This window comes from Hylobates moloch, unplaced genomic scaffold (assembly GCF_009828535.3).
Source record: "Hylobates moloch isolate HMO894 unplaced genomic scaffold, HMol_V3 SCAFFOLD_12, whole genome shotgun sequence".
Taxonomy (NCBI): domain Eukaryota; kingdom Metazoa; phylum Chordata; class Mammalia; order Primates; family Hylobatidae; genus Hylobates; species Hylobates moloch.
This window is the reverse complement of record NW_026652287.1, coordinates 65327943-65344373: the sequence shown is the minus strand read 5'-3', so window position 1 is coordinate 65344373 and position 16431 is coordinate 65327943. Positions and strand designations below refer to the sequence as shown.

Sequence of the window (16431 nt, the reverse complement as noted above, 5' to 3'; positions counted from 1 at the left end):
CATCTGTTCTCTGAGCCCTAAATATAACACACACAAAAATAAATCTATGAGTTCTAGGACTCAGAAAAAAGATAATTGTTTCTTCTTAAGGTAAAGATTCGTTCTTTTCTATATGTAAGAAAAATCATATCTTTATATGTCATAATAATAATCACATTTAATGCCTTCTTGCTGTTTTACTATTACTTCACATAAGACAATTCCACGAGATCAGTTTCAATTATATTCTATAGATGTATGCACAGAGTTCTAATTAACATCAATGGACATTATAAGCATGCCAAGGCAACATACCATTGTAAACTTCTTGAATTAAACAAGACCATATGTTTTAGTGCTGCATAGCTGAATGATAAAAATGGCCTTCAGTATGGTTCTCATACTGAAGGTTTGAATAAATACACTCAGAAGACATTGTCAAGCAAGTTTTCCTTCCGAGGCTACACATTCTGAAAAGTTCACCGCTATCAGCACTTTTAGTATTAGTGTATTTACTCTGCAAGGTACTACTTAAATGGGCAAATACAGTATTATGCAATTATTCTCAAACATCTTCCTTCATTTCTGCTTTATTTTCCCAAACACATTGTAAATTCTTTGAAGATAAAAACTGTTGAGCCTAATGTTAATTTATACTTTCTACAACTATTTATTAAACATCTACAGTGAATCAAGAACTGTGATGAGCACTGGAAAGTTAAAAATAAATAAGGTAGTGTTCCTGCTCTAGGAGAACACATATTTTAGCAGGAAAGATAAGAAAAACAATCTATACAATGTGCAGTCTTACAGTAAAGGTATGTGCAAAGTTTTGTGTAAAGAGAGTTAACATTTTGGATGTTAACACTTTAAAATTTTTCCCACCTAGATTTAATCATATCTGCTTCTAAATGAAATATAGAAAACTCAAATAATTAATACCAACAGCATTCACAGGGTGCCAGAAAAGATCCAAACAGAAAACTACATCTAGACATCCCAATAGATATAGTATGATCAAATGTGTACAAGTCAAGGTGGTCATTACCCTATCCCGATGAAAAGTATGCAATCTTTCATGTAAGAGTAGCAGCTAATTTAACAAACCAAAAAAAAAAAAAAAAACCAGGATAAAATGTAGGTTCAGATTTGAAAAGGGAGAAATCGGGGAACTGAGAAGTAAGGCAGTTTTAAAATTAAGGGGAAAAATGTGCAAACATTTTCTTACTGTAAGTCAAGGGGAGTAAATGTATTTTTCACAGTACTGAAAGGTTATTAACGTGATTTAAAATTCTAACCTCAATAGTAAAATCTCATTCATGAAGCTACATTATTTCTTGATGGGAAACAACAGAGGTTTAGCACTACATTCATCCTGATGAAACATTCATTAATAATTCACCTGAATGACTGTACGATAGAAGCCACATTTTACTTTTCTTTCATTTGTGTTGTAAATTTTTAATTGTTGAATTCATGTGTAGTAGTCATTTTATTAGCATTCTTTAAGCACCATAAAAAAACTAAAGAGTATCTTATCAACTCTTCAAAATTTAATGCAAATACTGAGAGCAACAATTTTTGTGTTAATGTGGACCATAAAGCCTAGAGTTTAGGGAAATATTTTTAAAATGTCTTGTTCCAAAGAGCATTTTCTTGCTTGCAAGGCGTGTAAATAAGAAGAGAATTTTTAAAGGCACTGCCATCATCAAGTGACAACAGTAGAAGAGAAAGTCACTTTACTTCAATTCTATCTGATTGCATGTGAAACGTCTGACAAACTTGGAGTTCCCTGTTTTTAATTTTTTTTCCAGTATGGGTCTTCACTAGAACATCATAGCCCATAAAAAAAAAAAATTAAAAACAGACAGGCTCATTTCCATTCTACATTTCACATGCAATCAAAAAGATCTGCAAAAAATAGCTCGCTCTCTCATCCTCCTTCTCCCCTTTGGGAGTACCAGCACCGACTGCTAGGGTGATGAGCGGTAACCACCCACAAAAAGGAAGGAAAGGAGCCCTCTCTTAGATTATCATGCAAATTGTATTTAAATGTAACATTGAGTATACTTCACCAGAAACAAAATAAATGTTGTCAAAAACTCAGCTTTGCAAATTTCCAAAATTACATTACCACCCAAATCAAATTTCAACCACCCAAATCAAATTTCAAATATAAATTAATTAAGCATAAGGCATAGAAAACAAGTCTTCAATTGCCACTCTGTTAACAAACAGCTAAATCTGAATCTATATATTCCAGAAAAATCTGAAGAGTTTTGGAGAAAAAAAAAATCCACTTTACTTTTTCACTCAAATTTACCAAGAAAAGCCATGTCTTCCCCTGACATGGGAAGACATTATTCAATATCTTCTTGAGAGACAGTGCTCATACATAGTCATCTTTGCGTCCCCAGCACCTAGTAATGTGGCTGAGAAAAAGGAAGAACTAAACGGGTATATGTTGTATTTAAATACTTACTCAATTCTCCACTTTAATTATTGCTATTTAAATCTTCTTTCTAAAAGATGTTTTCTAAATAATGACTTTGGCTATGTTTCTTAGAAATTAGTTTAAAAACAGCAACAATAACATTTGCTTAGTAAATCAGTGAAATTTTAAACATAAATGGAGTACAAACATTAATTCAGTAATTCAGATTGCTACTCTGAATCCTATGTTACCTCTCTAGGGTTTCACATTCAAATCTTTTATTATAACTAATATTTGATTAATTCTCTGGATTTAAGACTATAAGATTACCTGATCCAGCATTCCCCAAAATGCATTCTCTAAAACACTGGCTCTGAAAAAAATGCTAACATGTTATTCCTCTTGCAGAGTGAGAAGGGAAAGGTTCCACTGTCAAATCAGATTAGGCAAATCTAGGTGACATGGCTTTCTTGAAGACCTTCTCAGAGATTTTCTTATGCTGATGTGCACTATTAAATATGTGGTTATTTGATATACCATTATTTTATGCTCCACTAAAAAGGGGGGGAGAAAGTGGCCAAACTACAATACATTCTTGTCACAATGATTTTTAAGCTGCGTCCAGATCACCAAGATGGTAAAATGGTAAAAGCAGTGCATCTTAGAATTTATGCAATAGGGTAATATGCAGGATTTCTCAATTTCATGATGAGATCCATTTTACAAGGGAAAGTTAGTAGAATTAGTGTTCCTCAGATTATAATTTGGGAAATGATGAATTTCTAGTCCAAAGCCCTCAAAAGGAAATCAGGGCCCAAAAAAGTTACTACTCATGGTTGCATACCTGGTTAATGACAGCCAGGTTCTCTTGTCTGCAGCCTTCCTCCTTTAGTTTATTTGTCCATTCTGTTTCTCTCTTGAACCCATGCTTGGTTGCACTCTACCATACCTATCTATTGCTAACCCATGTGCCCACAGTCCACTCCTACCCCCATCTTCTCATCCTCCACTCCTACCACCTCCCACTAATTACATCTACACGTTCCTTCAATATCCTTCAGAAGAACTGTCATTGCTTGAAATCCTATTCGGAGACTCCAGTCTGACATTCTGGGAGGAAAGAAGCACAATGCTTCTCACTTCTTCTACTCCCTGCCTCAATGGTAAAACAAAAGAGAAAGTGTTCATATAGAATCATAAAACCTTCAAGTATATAACTCCTTTCATCCTATAGATAATAAAATTTGAACCTGAGGTGGCCATCTTTCTCACCAGAATGTAGATCCCTTAAGAGCAGAGATGATTACATTACTTGTAATGTGACATGATTTTGATATATAAGATGATGTTACTTATTCATAAGCATTCATTCATCCAACAAATATTTATTGAACACCTATTATGTGACAGACACAATTGTAGTTGCTGAACTGTAACAGTGAACTAAACAGACAAAAATTTCTATCTTTCTGGAGCTTACTTGGCAGGAACTAAGGACTTTCCGTAACTGAAATAGATTTTGCCTGATCAAACCCATCACATTTCCCAGACTTTTTGGCGTCCTCCCTTCCACCGCCATCTTTTTTCCCCCAATTTCTTCTCCCTTACAACAAGGCATTTAAATTGCACAGAACAAACTTTTGGAAAATGTCAGCTAATATGTAATATAATATAATATAATATAATAACCCTCACCTGAAGGTCATATCTTTTATGAAAGATTTGACAAGAATGTTACAAAATTCTCAGTTTACAGATGCAGAATAGGAATAAAAGGTACAAAACAAAGATTCCTGGGGCCAGAAAGCAAGTTGGTGATAGAAACAAACTAGTAAATACAGATCAAGTGTCTAATCTCTTTCTTCATCAATACCAATAATATGATGAGAAGCTCTGAAATCTGCTGTGAGATTACCTAAAATTTGCAGAAGGAAGATTAAAATATTAATCAAGTGGAATATAATATAAACAGTTTTATCTTTCTGTGCCAACATGTATTTCTGCAACAAAACAAAATCCTACAAAGCTATAGTTATAGGATTCTGAATTTTCTTTGCTTGCCTCAAATTCAAATACTCTAGTGATAAAAATTAACCTTCCATTCCTTCCTTGCAATTAATTATGTGGCTCAATATAATAAATACATCTAATACTGAAAGAAATGTTTATCATAAAAGTTAATACATAAATTTAAACTCTATAAACGTATATCTCTTATTAACCATCTAAATAACTGATATCTTTTGTCATTTCATGGGTTTTTTTTTTTTTTTTTTTTTTTTTTTGAGACGGAGTCTTGCTCTGTCGCCCAGGCTGGAGTGCAGTGGTGCAATCTCGGCTCACTGCAAGCTCCGCCTCCCGGGTTCACGCCATTCTCCTGCCTCAGCCTCTCCGAGTAGCTGGGACTACAGGCGCCCGCCACCACGCCCGGCTAATTTTTTTGTATTTTTAGTAGAGACGGGGTTTCACCGTGGTCTCGATCTCCTGACCTCGTGATCCGCCCGCCTCGGCCTCCCAAAGTGCTGGGATTACAAGCGTGAGCCACCGCGCCCAGCCTAATTATTGTATTTTTAGTAGAGACGGGGTTTCACCATGTTGGCCAGGCTGGTCTCCTGACCTCAAGTGATCTGTCCACCTCAGCCTCCCAAAGTGCCTGGATTACAGGCATGACCACCGCGCCAGGCCTCAAGGTGTATTTTTTATAACATGCATTTTTAAATGACTAATACAAGCGTAAATATACTGTTTTAAAAAATAAAAATATATAGGAAATTGAAATAAATGATATGAAGATTAAAAATTTTCAAGTAAACAGTTGATTTCAAATGCAAAGGCACAAAAGGTAATTTCAGATAATTTATCATTGCATCTTAATACAATCTATTTTAAAGAATGTTAAATTACAGTATACCTAGCAGAAGCAGTTATGAGAAATTCAATCTCTAAATAAAATGTTTAGGATGAAATTGTAAACTAGGAAAGGATGATAGTAAAAATTAATCAAATATCTACCCACAATATTACTGAATCTGTGAGCTGTCATTCATGGCTCATTCCTTCATTAAACTTGTGTCTGTTGAGAGCAAGAGTTAGCTCATTCTAATAAATCCTTCTACAATCTGTTACATAACATTATTGTGAATATGTCTAGATAAATAAGCATCTAATTACCTATATGATTCCTCCAAAGTCCATAGTCTAGATATTCTAACCCTGTAGAATTATCATTTGTTTTCAGAATTTATGTTTTACACACTTTACAGTCATTGTTAACTAATGAATTTCTCAAACAAAACTAAGATTTAATTGTTTTGTTCATGCCTATTTAAACTCTCTTGTTACTAGGTGTTATGTATTTTATAATTCTTAAGGTACATAAAGAATTTATTCCATATTTAACAGAAAATCAAGAGAATCCACACTTAGCAAACCATATGCCCAACATCTTATTCATACAGTCTTATTGTTGTATAACAATTTAGCCTTAACTAATATCCATTGTCCACAGATAATTAAAAATTCATCTTGTAATTAGATGCTGCACAGCAACTTTTCAACATTAACTAAAACTTTATTATATTATAGGGCTACTAAAACAGTTTGTTTTAGAAAAATATAGCTGCATCAGAGTACTCATTAATCAACATTTTAAATATAATTTTTCTTAGTTTTCTAAAATATTTTCATTCATGCAAAAATTGATTCATGCTTAACAGTCAACATGTTAAACTAATAACGCTTTCAAGATTCTATAAAAATTTAAAACACAGCAAAACAAAATGTGAAATTTTCTTTAATTCTTGGGTGGTCTGCTGAAGAAAATTTAGCTGCATATAAAACCATAAATGACTGTTAAATCAGCTATTTGGATACAAGATAAGTTAATTTATGAAAACTTGTTTCAGTTTATAGAAAGTCTACACATGAAAGACAATTTCAATGAGATGGCCAAGCATAAGGGAGTCAGAATCTTATTGAAAATGGAAAAAGGTTTTGTGCTCTACAAATATTGTTTGAACACAATATAAGCAGAAAAATTTGTGGTTTATAAATCCATATGTTCTTAACTGGCTATTCCTTATATACTTTTGTTTAAGTTTTCACAATGCACCTATGTGCTAATATCAATAATCATTCATACTATGAAAGAATGTAAACCTAGTGCCATCTACTGGAAAAAGTGGATACCATTTAATCAACTAATTGCAAATTATTTTGTGAATTACGGGTTGGAATTTGTATGTCCTTTTTTTTTTTTTCTATTTCTCTAAAAAAAAATCCTCTCCACAGCATTTTAATATAATCAAAGAAATTAGCTAAGATAAAGTTAGGTCAGATGTTGGGTAAGAACGGTGAAACTGGAGAACTGAGGGCATTAATCTGAACACAAGGGAGAGAATTCCTTTGGGGACACCAATACAGAAATCAGAAACACTGTGTTCTGATCCGAGTTTTATATTGGGTTCATGTGCATCTTTTAGAACAGAGGTTCTGGATATGTGGTCAAAGAGCCCCCCTTGAAGAGTTTCAGAAGACCTAACAAAAAATTTCTTGAAATTGTATGAAAACATGTGTAGATGCATATATGTCTTTTCTGGAAAAGAAGGTCATAACTTTTATCAAAGCACTATGCAGATGGTCCATATTTTTCATGACCCAAAAAAGGTTCTGAAGAACTAATATAAAAAGTCAATGCATTCAGTAAGTGAACAGCACACTGACGATTCTGATTATCTTTTAAGTACATCAGTTCTATTAATGAACTATTGCCAGCTCAAATTTAATAAGTACTTGTTACTTATGGATGTGGCTTTAATGTGTATCTGCAGTATTTCCTCTTTACAATTGGAGACTTTAAAGCACAACAAACAATAATTTGCTGCAAAGAAGTGATCAAAAGGGCCAGAGTTCTTAAGTCTTATGCTAAGTATAATACATACTTATTCACCGCCTCAGTTTACTACCAAAACAAAAACAGTTTGCAAGAAAAGGTAAAAGCAATTCTGGATAATATGCATTGAATCTGTTGCCACTTTTGTTTTTTGTTTAGCTACAATGTGATTTATACTTATGGCATCCCCTATATTGTATTAATGCAATAAAGTGAGAAAAAAATTGTTAGATTTAAAAGTAAACCAAACTACAAACTTCGCTTTTAATCTTCCCATACAAAGGAGTTTCAAATAAATTTGTACTCTCTTACAGCTATGACTTCACCTTCACATAAACATTCCAAATGTTTACTGATTCATTTAACAAATATTTATTAAGTGCCAGGCACTGTGTTAAGCTCTGGAGCCATAAGCCGCTGATTCATGGAGTTTTAGTTATACAGATGATAGTCAATGACTTTCTAACACCATTTGCAAAATATCTCTAAAACTTCTAATTGCTACATTAGAAAACTATGATATATTTATAAGCTACAGCCATGTGACTCTTCAATTCATAGAAACTATTAAATATGCCACTAACATCAAGTAAGAATCACAACCACAAATTATATGTATGAGGGTAGAAAAAAAGTATAATTTATCACTCTAATTAGTACTATTTAGACAAATTTTATTTATTTCACCCTCACTTGGCTGAAAGCTATCATGATATCTAGTCTAAGCTACAATTACACTTAATTTTTATCTAGCATTAAAACTATGTATAAAATTGTGCTTCCTGATTCCTCCTCAGATAATGCTTCAGTCTTGATTAAGAGGCAAGGAATTCTAATGTTCAAACATGGAAACTGTGTCCTCCCACCACACCTCAGCAGACTTCTCTGTAAGTTCCCAGCATTAGTTAGTACTGAGTTTTAAGATCTGATTAACCTAAAGTCAAAAGTAAAAACAAGTGACAGTTAATAAAATCACAGAATTTAAGAACTAAACATATTACCTAATTTTAATTCCTCGTAAAGATGAAGAGACCGTGATCAGGAGTTTATTGATTTGTTCAAGGTCACACAAGTTAAGGACAGAGCTTTGGTTAGAGTTTTCTAACTCCTAATCCAGTGTTCTTTTAATACATAAAAGAAACTGTTGTAAGAAATTAAGAAGAAATTCTGAGAGAGAAAAATTACCTTTAATTACAAACATGAGTGAACCATAACTCAGATGCACTTAATAAGCTCTAAATTAAAATTATACTTTATTAAAAAATAAGAAGTAAAGAAAGTCAAAGCTGAAAAATAATAGATCACTCCTCTGGGATATAGCCTTCATGCAGGTCAATCCAGTTATAACCAACTTCAAGAGCCTGCTCCAATTATATTTTAGTTCTGGAATTATTTCATATTGAATAATACTCAAAATTAGTTGGGTACTGGTTAGGGAACAGACATCTTTTTGATTTACAGAGATTTCTGTTGTAATGGGTTTTGACAAGCAACAGTATATTAAAGCAAGACTTCAAACTTTCACCTTCACTTCCTATATTCCCAGTTTTAGCCTCTTCTCTTCCCTACCTGTACAAAGTAATAGGGACTAGAATTCCCATTTCAATTTCATCTTTATTTTTCAAAATTTAAGCAGTCTGTTTCATTATTGTTGAAGTTAATTTCTTCAATATTTCTATATATCTAAGAGCAAAATCCTGTTAGAGAAATTGATGATGATAAAGATTTTGCTAAATCCAAGTTATAAAATATGTAGACACCCGAAGACTGACTTTCATAGCACTTTAAAAACTAGTGGTGCTTGAATGGTCAAGAAATTATGGAATACTATTCTAGTCAACTCATTTTTCAAATTAAAATGGGTTTACAAGCCCTAGATAAGAAAGATGAGAGTTTCTTTGGGCTTTTACCAGTACTGGGTAGTAAGAATAAAAGAAATCTCTTGTATATTTATAGGACTTGAATTCTGGTTCAGCACGGTGTATAAGTAAAATAAAGAGATCAGAACAACAGATCAAGATGGTTATTTCTCAAACATAAAGTGTATTTGTGAGTCCCATGAAAGTAAAAAATAGTTAAATGAAACATAGGACATGTTTAAAAGTTTGAAAAGTCTGTTGTATTGGAAAAACATAAATCTATATTAATACAGATATATGAATTTCCATATTGAACATAGTGAAGACATATATGGTGTTTACTAAATGCCAGCCACAGGTTTAAGCACTTTTCACATCCCAATCTATTTAATTCTCACAGCAACCCTTTCAGGTTGGTACTATTATTATCTCCATGTTACAAACAAGAAAGCTAAGGCACACAGCTAGTCAGTGGCAAAGTCAGATTTTAAACTCAGTCTGACCTCATACAGAATTTGTGTGCTTAAGCACTGTACCATAATGGTTAACTTCTTAAAAACTATCAGCTTTGCTGAATTTATCTTTGAATCATTTTGTTATCAAAATTTAAAGATACTTATATTTCAATTAAACAATCTCATTATGAAACCCTTTAATCCATGACTGTCATATCTTGAAGAATACACTGTCAATTAATGTGGTTCTATAAACATTTAGCCTCCCCTGTATTTGGCAAACCAATGTTACAAGAACTATGCTGGGTACTTTTACACATTGGAGCTTTTTCCAGAGGAAAACATCATTATGTATAATCTAAATAACCTCCATAGTCCACCTGTGATATGTACGGTATAGCATTGAAAAGTTTCTGCAAAGCACAAGAACTAGTGGTTGAGGTTCTCCCTCAAGGTCATATACAATTCAACAGACAAACCTTCTCAGTTCTACAGCCTGAATCTCTCGCAATTACAATCTTTCTTTTCAACTCTACTGTAATGGCCACAGTCAAGGCTTCAGCACTTCACATTTCCTTCCAGCCTCACACTCCTCCAGTACCCATGGTGGCAGTGCAGGGGGATGTGGGGCTAGGGGGCATACTGAGAAGAGTGGTTGGGGCCTCTTTATACATTAAACTTCATTAGCCCCTCAATGTCACCACAAACAGACATAAAATCTACTTTTAAAAAAAGTGTATTTGCTATTTAAATATAGCTTCAAGACAAATACCTTACTTCTTCTAATCAGGTTGCCATCCCAGCCTCTCTCACAGAAACATCTGAAAAACCAGCACTGACCTCCTACCATACTAAATCAATAATCTTTGTAAAATGCAAATGAAGTCATGTCATTCCTGTTCATCTCCCCAAGACTTAAATTCCTTAAAACATCCTATAAAGTGCTTCATGATTTGGCTACTTTTCCTTCCTTACCTCTTCTATTTGCCCTTGCACATCCAAACCAGCCATATGAATAACTGTATTTCTCTGAACATGCCTTGCTCTTTCAGGCCTTCATGTTTTCCCATGCTACTCCTTTTGTTAAAAACGGCCTCCCCACCACCCTGCTTAGAAACCAGGCTAACTGTGCTCCCAGTCTGAGATTCAGCTCAAGCACCATATCCTCCATAATGCCCTCCTTAAACTTCAGAGATCTTCCCTTCCTTCCAACATTTCTTCTCCTAAAGAAAAGATCTAGGACCAACCTCCTCTGAATTACCATAACACACCAAGTATAAATACCTCTAGTCTAGTCAGGTCAACATATTATTTAATGGTCCTCACACAGTTCCATTTCCACCTTGTACTTGTTGAAAAAAATCAGCTTTACCTTATTTATCACTGTATCCTCACTGCTTAACACAATGCCTGGCACGCATAGTTAACATCTAATGAGTTGGAATTAAATTCTCTATACAATGTAGTGATAGATATGTACACTAATGGAAAAATGTAAATAATATTGATAATCATGCTCACAGAAGTAAAATATTTAGCCATTGTGGTTTTCATAATGAAATTAAAATATTAAGCTTATGATACAGGCACATATAAAATTTTGGACTTTCATGCCTCACTTATTTAAATTCTTAAAATCACATTTTTTAAAAGTACAGGGTTCTAATTTAAGAACCCACTGATGCATGCTATATTAGTTCTGTTTATTTGGTCATTGTTAAGTAGAACTTTTTTTCTTTTTAACTACAATAAATTGGTAACTTAATTATGCTAACGTTGTTCATTTTCATTTTTTCCTAAAGCAATGACCACATGTGGAATGAAAAGCATTTTCATTATCCTTTAACAAGATGAATGTCCTATTTTGTGTGATTTGGGGCAGTTTCTTACTCAGACTGCCAGCCTCTTATGAACGTTATGATTTGCAGATGTGTAGTGTGCATTAAAGAACAAGAAGATATCGTGAAATATTAGTGACAATTATACACTGGGCAAGGAAACTGGACAACGTTCCAAGGGTTGTAAGGACTGTGGAAATGAATGTTACTCAAAGTAGAGTGGTGATTTATAACCAATTTCCGTCTTCAAATTAGGGCCCAAGTAAAAGAAAATGAAATTTAGCAGAGCATGATGGTGTATCATTTCCTGCAGCAGAAACACCCAGTTGGCCCTGTGCCTTCACTATGTACAGTACAACAAGCAGCAACCTGAGGGAAGCCCACAGGCTCGAAGGGCTACTGGCTGGCTCTTTGTCACCAAATGCAGCAGGTTGAATGCAGACATCACTGTGATATCTTCACCAACAAAACGAGAAGCAAAGAACAGGGGCAAGAGCTGAGTAGGAGAAAAAACAAAAACAAAAAAAAACAAATTAAAACATCACATATATTAAACACATTCATTGCACAACTGATGGTTACAGTTTTATCTGGAACTGAACACATGCACATACTGCTAATAAATTTCAAACGCCTATTTTTCAGCCAGTGAGCTTACTTTCAATCTAGCTTTATTTGTACCTTAGAGGTAAAATACACACTACATGATAGCAGTGTAATCTGTGAACACAGTTTACAAGAGGTTGAGAAAAGAGAGGAAGTTTAAAAACAGTTGAAAGGAATTCGCATTTACTGAGTTCATACCATGTGACAGGAACTGTCTGGAGCCTAATATACACGTTGTATCATTTAATTCTTACAATAAACCAAGGAGGTAGGTTTTATGCCCCAACACATATGTGAAGAAACTGTGACTCAAAAGTCCAAGGGCACAAAGCAAATAACCAGTGGAAAAAGGACTAGAAAACCCTGTTATACTGACTGCAAAGCCATGTTCTTTCCTTACACCATGCTGCCTTTTTCCAGCAATTATTGGCAAATCTCCCTCCCTGGAGAAGACTATAAAATAATAAGATTAAGAGACATATTTTGTTAGAATTTCATTTTATAAAATAGAGACCCAGAAAACCTAAGGACAATTAAGAGACTTCACTTTCAAAACAGCAGTAAGTTTGAATAAAGCATGGCAAATACGAATTTTCATTTAATTATATGATTTATAATTTCTAGGTCAATCCCGTGAATAATATTCATGATTTAGTAATTTAAAAACTGTAAAAATGTTTTTTAATGTCTTTGGAAATGAATTATGTGGAAGAATCTAAAAATTGTGTAGATATTAAACTTAGAGAAAAGTTCAATTCTTAGGATTTTCTTAAAAGTTTTGTACAATATTTCAATTGGTAAAGATTAACTTTAAATGCAAATGGAAAATACTAGATTAATAAACTTCATATATGTTGTTTCAAATTAGCATTTTAAGTGAGCTTAACCATTAAATGTCCAAAAATTAATATAAAATAAATGTCTTGTTCATTTCCTGACCACTTCCCCTGCTCCCCACCCCAAAAAAAAGTCTGTTCCGGACTCTTCTGACCTCCTTGAAGAACAAACATATAATAAACAGTAATATATTTTACTAAATCACTCTGGAGTATATCTGACAGAAATCTGCTTGTATTAACATGCCTGAACTCTGACTTCCCCAAACTAAACTCACTACAAGACTAAAACATTTTTGTGTTACTAACTGGAGACAAAGAGGAGGGAAAAGGAAGGTAAGTATCACAATGCACAGCCCAAAAGAACCATTAAACATAAATAAACATGTCATTTTCAAGACTGACTGCAGAGCAGGGAAAAGAGAGCATTCCTTTGGAGCAGACTACCGACTAATAAAAGATCAAAGGTCTATACCTCACAACACTATAAATAAAAATGTATTTTTTCCTTGTGACCCTTCTCTGTGAGGAATAAAGTACACACAGTAAATGTAATTACTTAGCAAAGCTGCAGTCTCACTGTGCTTCTACAGCTGACCATAAAACGTCTTCCTATTCTGTTTCATCAACTCCTGTACCAGGCAGCCTGGGTGCCTACCAACCACGGTGGACATCTGGCTTATGTCAAAGCCAGCGCACAGGAAGAGAGGCAGTGATGTCACTCTGCAGGTCAGGGAAAGAACAAAGATGTATTCTACAATTAAAAGCTGAGGGCCACAAATACCAGGAGCCCTCCAGCATGATATGACTGTGTGATTTAATATTCTGACTGTTGCCTGTATTTCCACCCAAATAGCCAGGGCTCCATCTAGTGGCAAATTAGTTTTGCCCAGCTTTTTGAAAATAGAAGACCCAGAAAGTACATACAACATTAGCACCAACAAAGTGGGGCAACTAAAATGACTACTTTTAGAGCAGTCTAGTCTTTCTATACTGAAGAATGCAAAAAGCACAATTTTTCACACTGTTCTCCATTTTCTAATCCTAAAAGAATGCGTTTCATAGGTTAGGATTTGATATTATCCGAATTATTTTAATGCCTACATGGATAGTAGCAAAGGATTGAAGTTTGCAAAATGCATGCAAAGTAGCATTACTCATAAACCACTCTGAAAATATGTAGCTGAGACATAAAGTGAAAAACAGTTCTAAAGAATGGATGTATGCATCTGGATGCCTTGGTTACATCAAACTAATACTCTTACACTTCCACAGAACAAAAGAATCATAGTTAATACGGCTCTAACATGTATTTTATACTGAAATGATTTAACAAAATTATTTTTAGCTCATGTTTTCCACCTAATTAATGTTCGCAGTAAATAAAATAAAATAAAACACCTTAACAAATAGATCTAAAATACATATGTTTGAATGAAAGATGGCATATCACAATGGATGTGTGTGATCCATGAACACAGACTGTCTGGGTTTCAATGCTGGTCATGCCCATAACCAATTCTGTGACCTTGGACAACTTGCTTACCATCTCGGGGCCTCAGTTTCCTCACTTATAAGATAATGATTAAATAAGTTAATTGGTTAAAAGTGCTTGGTACAACTCCTGGAACATAGTATATGCTCAGGAAATGTTAACTATTATTATCTAAATATGCCAAATATTTGCTACAGTTTTAACTGCATGAATTAGAAAATTTTAACAGTACATTTATATCCACCCCTTCTTAGAGTTAACAAGCTATTCTCCAAAGAATCCTATTTAGGCCAGAAAACCACTACTTGATAGATTTCCACAGTAAATTATTCTAATGAAAACAATAGAACAGAGAAATCCTAAAGATAACAGTTGACTGTGCACACAGCATGTGCCATGCACTACTCTAAGCATTTCACATTTATTAGCCCTTTTAATCCCCACAACCTCATGAGGTATATACTATCATTTTCCCCTTCTTAGACATAGAGACTGAGGCATAGGGAGGTTAAGTAAATGGCCTAAGGTCTTACACTTAGTAAGGGGCAGGGACCTTAAGTAACTGGGTAATCTGATTTATACATGTGAACTCAAGCCATTCACCTCCAATGCCAGTGCTCTTGACCACTACACAACTGGCAATGAAAAGCCTTACAATGCACCAACCAACTCTAAATACTCTGATTCCATGTTTCCCCACTAGGTAGTATGATGAACATGTAATAAGGAAACTTAATTCAAGAAGATTACCTGATGGCCAGACGAGGTGGCTCACACTGTAATCCCAGCATTCTGGGAGGCTGAGGTGGGCAGATTACTTGAGGTCAGGAGTTCCAGACCAACTGACCAACACGGCAAAACTAAAAGTACAAAAATTAACCAGGCATGGTTGTGGGCGCCTGCAATCCCAGCTACTCAGAAGGCTGAGGCAGGAGAATCGCTTGAACCTGGGAGGCAGAGATTACAGTGACCTGAGATTGCACACTGCACTCCAGCCTGGGCAACAGAGAAAGACCCTGTCTCAAAAAAAAGAAAAAAAACAAAAAAGAAGAAGATTACTTGAAGATTCTCTCCCTTGACATTCTCAGATTTCTAGACTTGATCTTTCTAGTTCCACCACATGCAACTTCAACTGCTTTCACCTTCAAATTTTTCTCTAAATTCCTTGGATATACCTTCACAATCTGTAAAGCTAACTCTATGTTAATCTACCAAAACTTCAATATGTTGATAATGTACTTTTGAGGACCAAACTAACAGCTACTTCCACTCTCAGATCACCTAAATTGAAGTTTCAATTCGGCAGCTTTCACCTGTTTGTATTCTCTGAACTGTCTGAGTGAAGGCCATTGCCAGAAACAATCCTAGTCCAGAAAGAAGCAAAAGCTTAGCATTAAACACCCTGTAGAAATCAGCATTGAGTAAGGGTCACCAGAAAATCCATAATTCTCCAAGTTTATTCTCAACTTCCTCACTTTTACATTGCCTTTTATTCAATTAACTACATGGATGAATGACATTTACAGATAATCCATCCACCTCGGCCTCCCAAAGTGCTGGGATTACAGGCGTGAGCCACCATACCCGACCTAATCAACATGTTATTTTTACTGACTGCACAATACCTAATGAGCAGTATCACATGTGTTAAGAACAGAATTAGATTCCATAATTGTCTATAATTTCCTGCTTAAAACCTTTTGATGATTCCCCCTTGTATATCACAGGGTTCTCCAAACCATGTTCTGAGAAACATAAGATAGCCGCTCCTTCCACAAGTTTAGTAGTCAAATAGTCATGGAAATGCTAACCAATATAAAGGGTCTGAGAAGTCTTCAATAGATATGGCTGCTTAACTTTGTCTCAGTTGGTGCCTCTGAAATGTTTCTGATCATACAAAACCCCTTTCTGTCCTATCACCCAACCCCCAGAGCACATTCTGATAAATCCTTCTGATAAAGCCCAAATTCCTAAACAAAGCATCTAAAGTATCTAAAGTTCTACATTCAGCTGCTGCTGAACTCTTCAGCCTTTTCCC

The 16431-nt window shown here is 34.6% G+C and overlaps 1 protein-coding gene across 2 annotated transcripts in view; it reads right to left on the bottom strand.

Moving 5' to 3' along the window:
- The window catches only part of MSRB3 (methionine sulfoxide reductase B3), a 200525-nt gene that overhangs the window by 158789 nt on the left and 25305 nt on the right, over nt 1-16431 (bottom strand). Inside the window, exon 2 of one of the 2 annotated variants that reach the window (XM_032170659.2) lies at nt 11826-11952. The exons of the other annotated variant lie outside the window; for it this stretch is intronic. Within the exon in view, the coding sequence (XP_032026550.1) occupies nt 11826-11901 (76 nt within the window). The 5' untranslated portion in view covers nt 11902-11952. The remainder of the gene's footprint in view (nt 1-11825; nt 11953-16431) is intronic. 2 annotated transcript variants of the gene reach the window in all.